Source organism: Pecten maximus, chromosome 4 (assembly GCF_902652985.1).
Source record: "Pecten maximus chromosome 4, xPecMax1.1, whole genome shotgun sequence".
Classification (NCBI taxonomy): domain Eukaryota; kingdom Metazoa; phylum Mollusca; class Bivalvia; order Pectinida; family Pectinidae; genus Pecten; species Pecten maximus.
The window spans coordinates 46,068,493-46,081,463 of record NC_047018.1 but is presented as its reverse complement, the minus strand read 5'-3'; the positions used below and the strand labels follow the sequence as shown (position 1 = coordinate 46,081,463).

General features: G+C 37.2%; 1 protein-coding gene across 1 annotated transcript in view; it reads right to left on the bottom strand.

The window, feature by feature from the left end:
- The window catches only part of LOC117326250 (importin-13-like), a 40,446-nt gene that overhangs the window by 16,088 nt on the left and 11,387 nt on the right, over nucleotides 1-12,971 (bottom strand). Inside the window, exons 7-17 of the mRNA XM_033882924.1 lie at nucleotides 12,481-12,534; nucleotides 11,252-11,324; nucleotides 10,439-10,655; nucleotides 9,679-9,763; nucleotides 7,476-7,607; nucleotides 7,171-7,251; nucleotides 5,589-5,727; nucleotides 4,795-4,844; nucleotides 3,188-3,289; nucleotides 1,904-2,051; nucleotides 872-1,053 (exon numbers count right to left, since the gene is read on the bottom strand). Coding sequence (XP_033738815.1) covers nucleotides 872-1,053; nucleotides 1,904-2,051; nucleotides 3,188-3,289; nucleotides 4,795-4,844; nucleotides 5,589-5,727; nucleotides 7,171-7,251; nucleotides 7,476-7,607; nucleotides 9,679-9,763; nucleotides 10,439-10,655; nucleotides 11,252-11,324; nucleotides 12,481-12,534 — 1,263 coding nt within the window. The remainder of the gene's footprint in view (nucleotides 1-871; nucleotides 1,054-1,903; nucleotides 2,052-3,187; nucleotides 3,290-4,794; nucleotides 4,845-5,588; nucleotides 5,728-7,170; nucleotides 7,252-7,475; nucleotides 7,608-9,678; nucleotides 9,764-10,438; nucleotides 10,656-11,251; nucleotides 11,325-12,480; nucleotides 12,535-12,971) is intronic.

Sequence of the window (12,971 nt, the reverse complement as noted above, 5' to 3'; positions counted from 1 at the left end):
AACTCAAAAAATAAATTCACTGTTTACACTTGAATCAGATTCTAAGCATTAGTAAATTTAAGGTGATCAATTCAGGTTAATATTTGATCGGGGACATGTGGTTAACTGGAGGTTAGTAATTGGTGGGTGTAGGGGGATGTGTGGTTGACTGGAGGTTAGTATTTGGTGGGTGTAGGGGGATGAGTGGTTGACTGGAGATTAGTATTTGGTGGGTGTAGGGGGATGTGTGGTTGACTGGAAGTTAGTAATTGGTGGGTGTAGGGGGACGTTTGGTTGACTGGAGGTTAGTAATTGGTGGGTGTAGGGGGGTGTGTGGTTGACTGGAGGTTAGTATTTGGTGGGTGTAGGGGGATGAGTGGTTGACTGGAGGTGAATATTTGGTGGGTGTAGGGGGATGTGTGGTTGACTGGAGGTTAGTATTTGGTGGGTGTAGGGGGATGAGTGGTTGACTGGAGGTTAGTATTTGGTGGGTGTAGGGGGATGTGTGGATGACTGGAGGTTAGTATTTGATGGGTGTAGGGGGATGTGTGGATGACTGGAGGTTAGTATTTGATGGGTGTAGGGGGATGTGTGGAGGTTAGTAATTGATGGGTGAAGGGGGTGTGTGTGGATGACTGGAGGTTAGTATTTGATGGGTGGGGGGACATTTGGTTGACTGGAGGTTAGTATTTGGTGGGCATAGGGGGGCATGTGGTTGAGGTTTTACCTGACTGGAGGTTAGTATTTGGTGGGCATAGGGGGGCATGTGGTTGAGGTTTTACCTGACTGGAGGTTAGTATTTGGTGGGCGTAGGGGGGCATGTGGTTGAGGTTTTACCTGACTGGAGGTGAGTATTTGGTGGGCGTAGGGGGGCATGTGGTTGAGGTTTTACCTGACTGGAGGTGAGTATTTGGTGGGCGTAGGGGGGCATGTGGTTGAGGTTTTCACGGCTGACATCCTTCAAAGCCATTGTAGCCGCAGTGGCGGCCTCGGTGTTACCAAGGCCCTGAAGGATGAGTGGTATCACAGAACTTAAACTCCCAGGGTGACAGTTTATCCACTCTCCAAATGACCCTATAAAAACAGATTATTCCAACAATGGATATATATATCCTAGAGATGCCATTTTAAAATACATAAGTGTTTTAGTGATGCACCAATATGTATTATATACATTGTATTGCCAAATACTGGACAACTGTCTGTCTAGTAAAAAGCCGATATTTCAAGCATTTGAACGACAAGCAGTTACAAGCTCTTAAGAGACCTAACTAGTTGATACAATGGCTAACTATCTCCTTGCAGACGGTGGCTTTGATTTCCATGTACACACGGCATGCAGATTTGGAAAGGATCAACAATAATAATGCCATGGAATATACTCCGGACGATTTTCAGAAGCTTGTACAATAGCAGAACTATAGACTTTGATTAAGGATGAGGCCATGATGATTGGGCATGGACGTTTCCTGACAAACTGAAATGCCATGTACCGTTTTTTAAGAAAATTTTGCTGTTTCTTGCTGAAATAAATGGACACAGGAGTTACTTCAAAGCATTCATTAAGATATTTCATTTTGATGTGAATGAAAAAAATAAAAAATATAAATGCTCTCATCTGTTTTATATCCAATAAAATGAAAAAATACCTCCCTCTCTCATCTATTTATTTTCAAATATTGGCCAACTAATTAATTTTATATGGCCTAAGAAAACTTTGCATGGTCAACCAGGTGAAATTAGGTCCTATCTTGGAATCAGCCCCCGTCACCTAGGTGAAAGGTAAGTATGCTTCGACTTCTCCACTCGACCACCCAATAAATGGGTAGAATGCATTTGATTACATTACCAGCAAAAATAAATGACAAGCATGAACATGTGGACAATGTATCACAAGTTAAACTGATGTCATGTAGCGACTCACCAATCATATAGAGAGCAGTGGACACAAACTTTATGTTGCTGAATGGAATTTTTGGCAGTATATTTAACACGGCAGGTAGATAAGACTCCTCTTCAAGGTCGACATTCTCAGCGACTGACCCAAACAGGAAAAATATTCCCTCCACAAGCTGAAAAAACAATGGTTTTCAGTCAAATCACATTTTTTGTGGGACTCCAATTTTGTGGTTGCATGTAAAATTATTATTTTTATGGGTACTAGATTTTGTGGAATAATTAATTACCCACAAATCAATATACTACAAACTTAAGCATTTATTTTTTCAATTATAAATTTAAAGCAGTTTTGAGAAACAGGTATCCACAAGAGAATCTTGATATCATATTTTGCAATGGTTTCCCCACTGTAGGATAATATATCAATTTCTATTTAAATGTATGTATTTCATACCTGTAGTACCAATATTGTATTTCATACTCGTATACTGGGTATATCAGTTTCAAGAATCCATTCAACAATCCATTTCATCTGTCAATTTTTAACATTTTATGAATTTGTGGACAAAAAGGGTACAATGAAATCAACAAAAATTTAAATAATGAAAAATGCTTTTTTTTAAATTAAAATTTTCACACATTAACAGAAGACTTATAAATTTTGTCTCTGTAACAAATCTCAAAGGAGCTAGATTTAAGTCATAAACCATAAATTAACTATCAAGCCACCGGAGACCAACTCGATTTGCACTCTTCTCCTTCTAGAATATAACTTCTGGTCACTTGATTTGTAGCTATTCTGCTTCTGGAAGATCTTCTACCTCTTCCGTCTCGAAGCTTGATGATTTATCTACCAAGATGGCGGCCACCATGTTTAATTGTGCTACATGCGGAGTGATGAGTTTCACTAGAGAAGGATTTATGGCACATACATGCACAGGTTTGTGTTACAGTGCTTGAGAAAACTTAAAAGTTTGTTTTGGGTAATGTTTTTCCGGTTTACTCGCTTTACATATAACGGAATGCGATCTTCTGAGAAGGATTCTCTTCCAAGAAGGGTACAAATCAAGTTGGCCTCAGAAGAATGAAAATATCTCTTTTCCCCTGTTGGAATCAAAATGAAACACTACTACAGTCTTCAAAACAAATTCAACCACCCATAACTACAGTCACAAAAACATTTGTCTACAAATAACATACAACATATTTGCTCGGTAAAATTTCAGGTCCAAATCATACCTGCCATGTTTATTAAGGGAAATGCATGATTTTTCTTCAATACTTATTACCAGACAACTTCAAATTTTACCTGCCACCGTACTTCTTCCACTCTAGAATTTTCTACCATCGTTTGTAACACACTACACAAATGGCCTAGCAATGGCTCCCGGAGTATACTGAAGGAGTACATCTGTCAACAAGGAAATATTATAACAAAATTATCACTGGGGAATTTAAAGAGTACAAAAGGCTTATTGATATCAAATACATTGTAAAATAAGAAACTGTCCATATAAGTATAGGCGGATTGCATCAGCTTTTACTTTTTCTGTTTACTATGATAAACTCACAACCACAAATGTTAACTCTTTCCATACTTTGTGTTCTTTCCAGACTCCGTACCAGAGATAGTTATTAGGCTTGCATTAAATTTAAACAAAATGATGGACTACATGTACATTTTTGGTGTGTTGTTTTCCAATATAGATAGAAAAAGTGTTTTCATTTTACGTTATTGAGAAATAATGATATTTATATTTAGACTTTGTTTGTTTTTGTTTGTTTTTGTTTAACGTCCTATTAACAGCCAGGGTCATTTCAGGACGTGCCAGGTTTTGGAGGTGGAAGAAAGCCGGCGTACCCGGAGAACAAGAATTCCACGGAAGTGGAGGTGTCGCCTGTGTATGCGAATAATTAAAGGGCCATAACTCTTTAAAACTAGGACTTGAATAAAAAAAAACAATAACAAACTTGTCCACAGTATTATGGTAACGAACATTCTATTTTCGCAAAAAAAATTAAAGGGCTATAACTCTTTTAAAAAGGTCCGAATAAATTTGGTTAACGAACTTGTCCACAGTATTATGGTAACGAACCTTCCCATGCAGTTTCAAATTAATCCAGTAATAATTATTCAAGTTATTGAGTGGAAACAATTTTCGCAAAAAATTAAAGGGCCATAACTCTTTTTAAAATGGTGCAAATAAATTTGGTTAACGAACTTGTCCACAGTATTATGGTAACGAACCTTCCCATGAAGTTTCAAATTAATCCTGTAATAATTATTCAAGTTATTGAGTGGAAACTATTTTCGCAAAAAATTAAAGGGCTATAACTCTTCTAAAAAGGTGCGAATAATTTTGGTTATCGAACTTGTCCGAGCTATCATGGTAATGAACCTTCCCATGAAGTTTCGAATTAATCCGTTTTAAACTACTAAAGTTATCGCACGAAAACCATTTTCCGGACGACGCCGACGCCGAAAAGTAATACCTATATGTCTCCTTTTTCAAAGGCGACACAAAAACCACCAGCCTACGGTCAGTATCTTGCAACTGCCCTACATAGGTTTCGAACTCGCAACTAGAGGTGGAGGGCTAGTGATAAGGGGTCGGGACACCTTAACCACTGCCACCCCTTATATTTAGACATCGCATCAAACACTATGCAGCGTTGCAGAGGTACTATCCGAAGGAAATGTGGTACAAACTGCCATATTGTTTACGTTAGCAACCTTTGTGGAAATCATCACCTATTACTGTTGAACAGCTTTTATATATAGATAATTATATGTGTCATGTGCTATTTTTACCAAGTATCAATGACAAAACATAGCCTGTCGACTATAGTTGACAACAGGGAAGTGGGAGCACAAGTGGAATTGGTTAAAAAAATAGTAGACAAAAAAAAGCTTACCATCGTATCACCGATATCTTGTCTGTAGCAACGGAACTGTTCCTTTTCCTCTGAAATATTTCAAATGTGACATTTTAGTTATAACAGAATTGCCAACCTTTAGAGGTGTGACGGTGGAAGATCTTTCTTCACTGGATAGTGTAACTTTTACAATTAATGAATAATGTATGCATAATTACAACAGTAGCATAGATAATATACTTCTTATAATTTCTTAATAATCTAGAATTTTCCTATTTGAAATAACTCCTTTTATCACAATTGCTGAATTCAAGATGGTGAAAGTAGTCAGTAGAAGATGGTGGTCAGTACAAGATGGTGAAGGTAGTCAGTACAAGGTGGTGGTCAGTACAAGATGGTGGTCAATAGAAGATGGTGGTCAGTACTAAATGGTGGTCAATACAAGATGGTGGTCAGAACAAGATGGTGGTCAGTACAATATGGTGATCAGAGCAAGATGGTGGTCAGTGCAAGATGGTGGTCAGTACAAGAAGGTGGTCAGTACAACATGGTGGTCAGAACAAGATGGTGGTTAGTACAAGATGGTGGTTAGAACAAGAAGATGGGTGGACCAAAATTTGACAGTTACTGTGTAATATTTCAACACCGTCTTCACAATTGTCGAACGTAACTGATGTTGTTTTTGAAGTGATCTTCCCCATTTCTTAATCATAAATCATTGATTAACTGTGATTTCATTCAAATGAATCACCAAGGGGCTCAAATGACCACTTCACAGCATGCATGACTTCCTACTCTTGCATCAGGAATTCAAACGTCATGGGATAAATTACCTGCGGTCCAAGAATCGTACTCTTCATCTGTAGGATATTGCACTTTGACCAACAAAATTTCAATCAACGAAAAATAAATTGGTTGGAATATAGGTAATAGGAGTTGTTGGCGTCCCTTCTCCGAGTCCAGTATGTCGTCCTGTAGAAAAAAGAAACAGGATGACATATAATAATCATAATTAGTATTGGAATGTTGTAAAGGGGGGGAAAAGGAGGGTAAGTTTTATCAATTGAAACCTTTCTAAACAAAAAAGGTACGAATGATACATCAAAGAAAAAAAGTATTCATATGTGAAGTATACAAAGCTATTGATTACTTCCATCACAGGGGTCTGCATCTGTTCATAGAAAAAAATATTATCCCCAAATCCTACTACCAGTATATCAAAAATGTGTAACACTTGAAAAGTTGGAAGTGGGGAGGGTCAGCTTCGATTCACTTTAAATATAAGCTCACTTTGACTAAAATATCAGCTGCACCCAAATTTCAGTAACGTACCTTGGGTTAAAATCTTAAATAGCAATGCATGTTCAAGATGAGAAATTGGACCAAAAGTGGTCATGATAGCCAATGACACATCGACTGTGGAACGGAAGTAGGCTAGAGCAGTTTTGCAAGGGGCAATCTGATTGGTTGACAGCTATGTAAACAATACTAACTATAATTGTCGACCAATGAAACTGTCTATACATACTAATGAGAAGCAGACATCTGTGCTTCCATAGAGTACCAAGACCTGTAGTAGGTAAACTGGACATCTGTAAATGACTTACCTGTAGTATGTAAACTGGACAACTGTCACTGACTTACCTGTAATAGGTAAACTGGAAACCTCTTACTGACTTACCTGTAGTAGGTAAACTGGACACCTGTCACTGACTTACCTGTAATAGGTAAACTGGAAACCTCTTACTGACTTACCTGTTGTAGGTAAACTGGACACCTGTCACTGACTTACCTGTAATAGGTAAACTGGAAACCTCTTACTGACTTACCTGTTGTAGATAAACTGGTCACCTGTTACTGACTTACCTGTTGTTGGTAAACTGGACACCTGTTACTGACTTACCTGTAGTAGGTAAACTGGTCACCTATACTGACTTACCTGTAGTAGGTAAACTGGTCACCTGTTACTGACTTACCTGTAGTAGGTAAACTGGTCACCTGTTACTGACTTACCTGTAGTATGTAAACTGGACACCTGTTACTGACTTACCTGTTGTAGGTAAACTGGTCACCTGTTACTGACTTACCTGTTGTTGGTACACTGGACACCTGTTACTGACTTACCTGTAGTAGGTAAACTGGTCACCTATACTGACTTACCTGTAGTAGGTAAACTGGTCACCTGTTACTGACTTACCTGTTGTTGGTAAACTGAACACCTGTTACTGACTTACCTGTAGTAGGTAAACTGGACACCGGTAAATGACTTACCGGTAGTATGTAAACTGGTCACCTATACTGACTTACCTTTAGTAGGTAAACTGGACACCTGTCACTGACTTACCTGTAGTATGTAAACTGGACACCTGTTATTGTCTTATCTATCAGTACGTAAAGTGGACAGGTGTGACTTACCTGTAGAAGGTACCAGAATGTGAAAGACATGTCACTGGTTGTCTCGTCCACTGGGAAGTGTCCAGGTAGAGAGCAACAAGACTATAATAAATAAAACAACACTATTTTAAAATCATTCCTCCTCTGGTATATCATATTCTATTGAATATTCATCTATGGGTTTTTTTATATATAAAATCATCCTGTCAAATTGTCATTGAATTTTAAACCAGTGTTTTGTTATAATGTCATTGTTTGCTGACATTTCCTTAACTCAAATCATCTTTGAATTTTCATAACAAAAAAGGTGAGACTGGTGGACATACCAACACCATCTGTATGAGATTCATCACAATGTTTCTGCAGTCCTCATCCTCGCTGATGGAACACTCCAGCAGCATTTTGGTGTGGTTTTCTGCCAGAGCTATCACAATCTGGGCTATCCCATTACACACATCCTATAGTGTAATACCAAGAGTAAATCTAATTTAGTACAATCTGTTTAAAAATCATATTCACAAACCACAAACTTTTTAAGGAAATGAAATTTGACAATTTTTCATGGCCATTGCATGGTAGTTAGAGCATCTCTTTGTGATTAGATGAACAAAATCAGGCTGAAAATGATATTCAGGAAACGTCTTGTATTTGCCAGTCTGGCATTACTCCTAAGAACTTTCTTCGAGCCAATTATTTATCACATTTCTCAATCAAACCGGTCGGTATGAAGACATATCTGTATTGAAGACAACACTAACCACCTCATCTACTTAATTTAAAACATCCACCCACACTCTCACTGCCCACACAAACACTAATCAAACACCTCAACCCCTTCTTGCCTCTACTTGACAACAACTCTCCCGGACTCTCACTGCCCACACAAAAATCAAAGGGCCAAAGGCCCTGAGAAACGTCAGGGTCTGAGGTCATATTATAAGAAATTTAAAATTGGATTTTATAGTCAGACAGTTACATTTGTATCAGATGAAATGTCTTCATCTGGCCCTGGTATTTCTATTCTATATATATTCAAGAAAACATGTATAACATATATCAGCTGACAACTTTACAATAGCTGAGTATAGTTCTTTCCCCATTTCTTTAATGCTTGTGGCAGATTATTGATATATTCCTGAATCAGTAAAGCTGCTTGTAAACTTTGAAAAAAGAATCAACTGAGCGACAAATCGGTCTATTAACAGAACATGTTGTCAAGTAACTACAACTAAAGATAAAATCCAAGATGTACACAGCCGAAGTTTTTTATTTTATTTATAATATAAGTTATTAATAAGGCCTATCAAACGTCTATTTTATGACCCCTTAGGTAACACATTTTAACTCTGATAGAAAATTGCGGTCGCATTGTCCGATGAGACATATCTAGTTTTGACACCGCCAGTACATCAGTCACGGATCATAATCATTAGATTCTTTTCAAACAACAAATAATAACCGTATTTAATAAAATCCTCGCGAAAAACGGCAATGTAGTTTGTTACAACTTGCCCTCAATTCCTGGTCATATTTCTTGCGTATTCTAGCGACTTACAAATGAATTAAAGAATATGAAACTGCGAACGGTCGTTGGTTTAGTTACAGTAGACATAACCGCCATTTTGGCAGACTAGTGTCGTGAAGAGTCACGTGACAGCTGAAGTTATCTCGTGGAATGCTCGGGTGCATTTGACTACGTAAATAGGATTGGTTTTAAGCTATCAAATGTTCCTGCATATGAACTCAGGATGAACAGATGTGGATAGTTTCTCTGTGAATGCATGTAAATTTCTACAACGATCAAACTGATTTTTCTACTTTCGTTTTCAAGGCAGTATCGAGACAGAACTACGTAATCCTACGCCAACAAAATTGCATATACTGACGAGGGAAAAGGTTAATAATTATACTCTAAAATAGTCTAGAACACCAAACCTTAACATTTCATTTTAAATAATTGCAGTAAACACGGTTTACATCTCTTAAATTGTGTCAATAATTGCTATCAATATAGGAACTATATTAGGCTGCGGATGTATATCATTTGTATGACAGAAAAGAGGAATAGTTAGCCGGAACAGATCTATCAGTAACAACATTTTCCCACCACGCCCATAACGGCAGGTGCCAAAGGCACCCTGACGTTAAAAATAAAAAAAAAATAGGGGCCTCGATAGCTCAGTCGGTTAGAGTGCCAGCCATGTAACCAAACATAAAGATCCAGCGTGCTTGGTATGATGCTCCCAGTCTGTGCCAAGTTTTTTGGGAAGCTGAGAAATTAGTCGAACTCTGCTATTGTGGTTGTACCCTTGGGCAAGACACTTCACCTTAATTGCTCTGGATGGCATATGACGGGCCTCCCATACGTTGTTCAGTGAGGTAGTCACCAACTACTACTTCAAAATGATTCTGGCTGTTCACGGGATGATAATCAAGCAAACAAACAGACACTAACCCCACACATCAACATCTCCACTTGACCACCCACTTTCCCAGACTCTCACTGACCACATAACTGAATGTACTGACCATATCGGGTGTCTCCACAGCTCGCTGGTGCATATCCTTCAACTGCAGCACAGAAGGTATCAACTTTTGTATCGTGTTGGGAAATCTACAAAATACAGACACACTGCTGAAGTTAAAACTCAAAACCAATAGTATCCGAAGTTTTCTGAGCATGTATAAAACAAGAGGTCAAATGGGCCTGTATTACAAACCAGTTCTACAGCTTGTGAAGTGAAGACTTCGTCCTAACTTTAGACCATTTCTTTTCAGTAATTGATATTGGTCAAATATAACCCTGAGATTTTAATATTCAGAAGATTATGATTTTAATACATTTGACCATCAATGTCATTCATTTGCCCTTTGGGTAGGTGAACTAGCAATATTTCAAAAACTTATAAACAGGGTCCCTTTTCACACACCACTTATATTTTTATTTTTTTTTAAATAAGTTTTTAAATTTACATAATCTCTTATGTGAAAGAACAGATTTTGTGAAATGGCCCTTAAAATTTGCTCTTTCTCAAATGGAAATGGAGCTAATTTCAAAATTTAAATAATTCTAGAAACATCACGAGTTGAAGAAATATATAACTTTCTGACTCCACAGCGTTGATTGTTGTTCCCGAATAACACACAGATGGACTGACAGATGAAACCAGACCGAAAACACTGCATACTGATGACCACTTTGTGACAGGGCCATAAAAAAATTGTGCTCCAAGAACTTAAAGAAAAGGTAGCAGGACATTTACCTAATCTTCGTTGAAGGGCGACATACCTGTGGTTGTCTGGGTGAGAGAAGACGCTGACTAGAGAATCGACTGCTGTATCAAACAGCTGACTGTTTTGTAATGCTGCAAACACTTGAACAATGACCTGTTGACTGTCGACAGGTGACACCCCAAACTCCACCCAGGAAGAGAAACATTTGAGGGCCTGCTCAAATATCTCTGGAGGCGAGCCAGGGTTCATCAGTCCCTGAAGTAGGGGCAATACTGAACAGAAAGAAAACAATCACTGTATTAATCTGCCAATAAACACCTGCCCACAAATAAGCCCCCTTTCTTTACTCTTTCAAGTTGTTTGGTTTTACTTTCTTTCTGAAACAAAGTTTAATTCTCCTTATCAGTAAGAGTCAAGATCTAGTTCTATCATCTTTACACATAACTGGTGTGTTATCCAGTGAATTTGCTGATGTAATATTTTTGCATATGTCACTAGTGTAATATACCCTGGACCATTTTTTGTTCGTCATACAAGTCAGAAAATGTCACTGTTACATCATAATAATTATAGATAATGATGTCCCATCATGAATATAAAATGGCATACAGAACGGCTGCCTCAATGTCCTCCACATTCTGCCTTAAAACCTTCAGTTTTCTGAGTTATATGATAAAAAGTATCTTATTTATTTTCATTTCAGTAATTAATAAAACTTAATTTCAGAGTTTCAATTTTTGCTCGCTGACACGTCCAATAAAAAAAAATAACATACATTATTATGTACTTTTTTCATAAAATCTTAATTATGAAATGAACTCACATTCAAGATCCTATACATAAATAATGCCTGATAATTACTACCTACCATGCTGGAGACTATTTCCAAGTTCTGTTCGTAGGATGCCACGGCGGTACTCAGCAAGGTTAGCACTGAAAAACTGGCAGAAAAATCTCTCCTCTAATTCAAGGCATAATCAACGTGTTTTTTTTTTTTAGTGCAGAAGTTCTTTTTTGTTTAAACTACACTCTGTTTGATGCCTAATTTCTTCAGTAAGTAATTTCTTTGTTACTCTCTGATCAATATATCTCAACTGATGAGGAATCTTTGCAGATCAGATTCAGATATACTGCAAACATGCTTTATTTGGCGCACTAAAATTTTAGCGCATTTCAAAATTTTAACAGATTAGCGCATTGTGTTTGGTTTACTTTGTTTAACATCCTATTAAAAGCCAGGATCATTTAAGGATGTGCCAGGTTTGGAGGTGGAGGAAAGCCAGAGTACCTGGAGAAAAACCACCGGCCTACAGTACGGTCAGTACCAGGCAACTGCCCCACATGGGTTTTGAACTCGCAACCCAGAGGTGGAAGGCAGGTGACAAAGTTTGAGGGGGACGTCTCAACCACTCGGCCACTGCGACCCACACATTTATAAATTGGCACACCAAAACTATTTCATATAGAAAAAGTCTATAGAAAGTGCAATTAGCATGATCATAATTTAGTGTAACGCCAAAATAAGATTACTACTAAAATATGTAAGTTTACAGTATTTTGAGAGTTCAGTGATATCACAAGTATGAAATCTACCCCATCACTGTCTGATTAAGGTGACATGTAATGTACTAGTCAACGCGACATCACAACCATTTCCCGGGCATTAATTTTTATTTACCAAATCAGGTACATCAATTTAAAAAAAAAAGTTTTTTCATTGGGGATATTTGCTAAACAACTATCTAAAGCAAACTCTTCAACAAATTTGTTCGTATCATTTACATTATTCCACTGAAAATATATACAAAGTACACCAACAATTCAAAATACTCTTTTAAGAACATCAATATAGATTGATCCTGCTATTGCTTAAAATGTTTTAAAATATTTTCAAAAATTCATGAATTCATGAGTGTTTGGTAAAAAATATAATATTTTCATCAGTATTCTCAAAAGACATAATTCCAGAAAAAAAAAGTAATCTTGACCTTAGGCTAGGAAGCCAAGGTCAATCTTTTTTTTTTAAATGACTCGAGTTGAATATTATCTTGATGTTATATTCGTAATAATAATAGATCTACAGGAATGTTGCTTTACCTCCTCTGGTAGTACACGCAGTGTCTCAAGTAACAGGTGGCACCGCTGTAAATTCTGAAAGATATCATAACATCACGTTTATGATAAGAGCCCTGCAGATGAAATTGACAACAAGAGGCCAAGAGGACATGTATCACTCATCAGAAAGTTTCAGCAAAATGATAAAAACACTCTTCATATTTTTAGTAATATTATGTCGGATCTGCCACTTAATGCCATAAACGACAGTTTATTTCCCTTATTTGATTTCCTTATTTCCTTGTTTCAAGGATGAACTTTCAGTTGAAAACACTGAACTATAATATCTTATCTATATTGTATTCCTCTTATTCAATTTTAAGACACCTTAATCCATGGATATCCAAGACCATATTTGGTCAATACTAAACACATGATCTAGACAAGAAGCATTTCTAAGAAAAAATTATGCATTTATGAGGATGAACTGCAAACAACAGATTCAATCTCTTGGCATGTTCACAAGTTTTTTT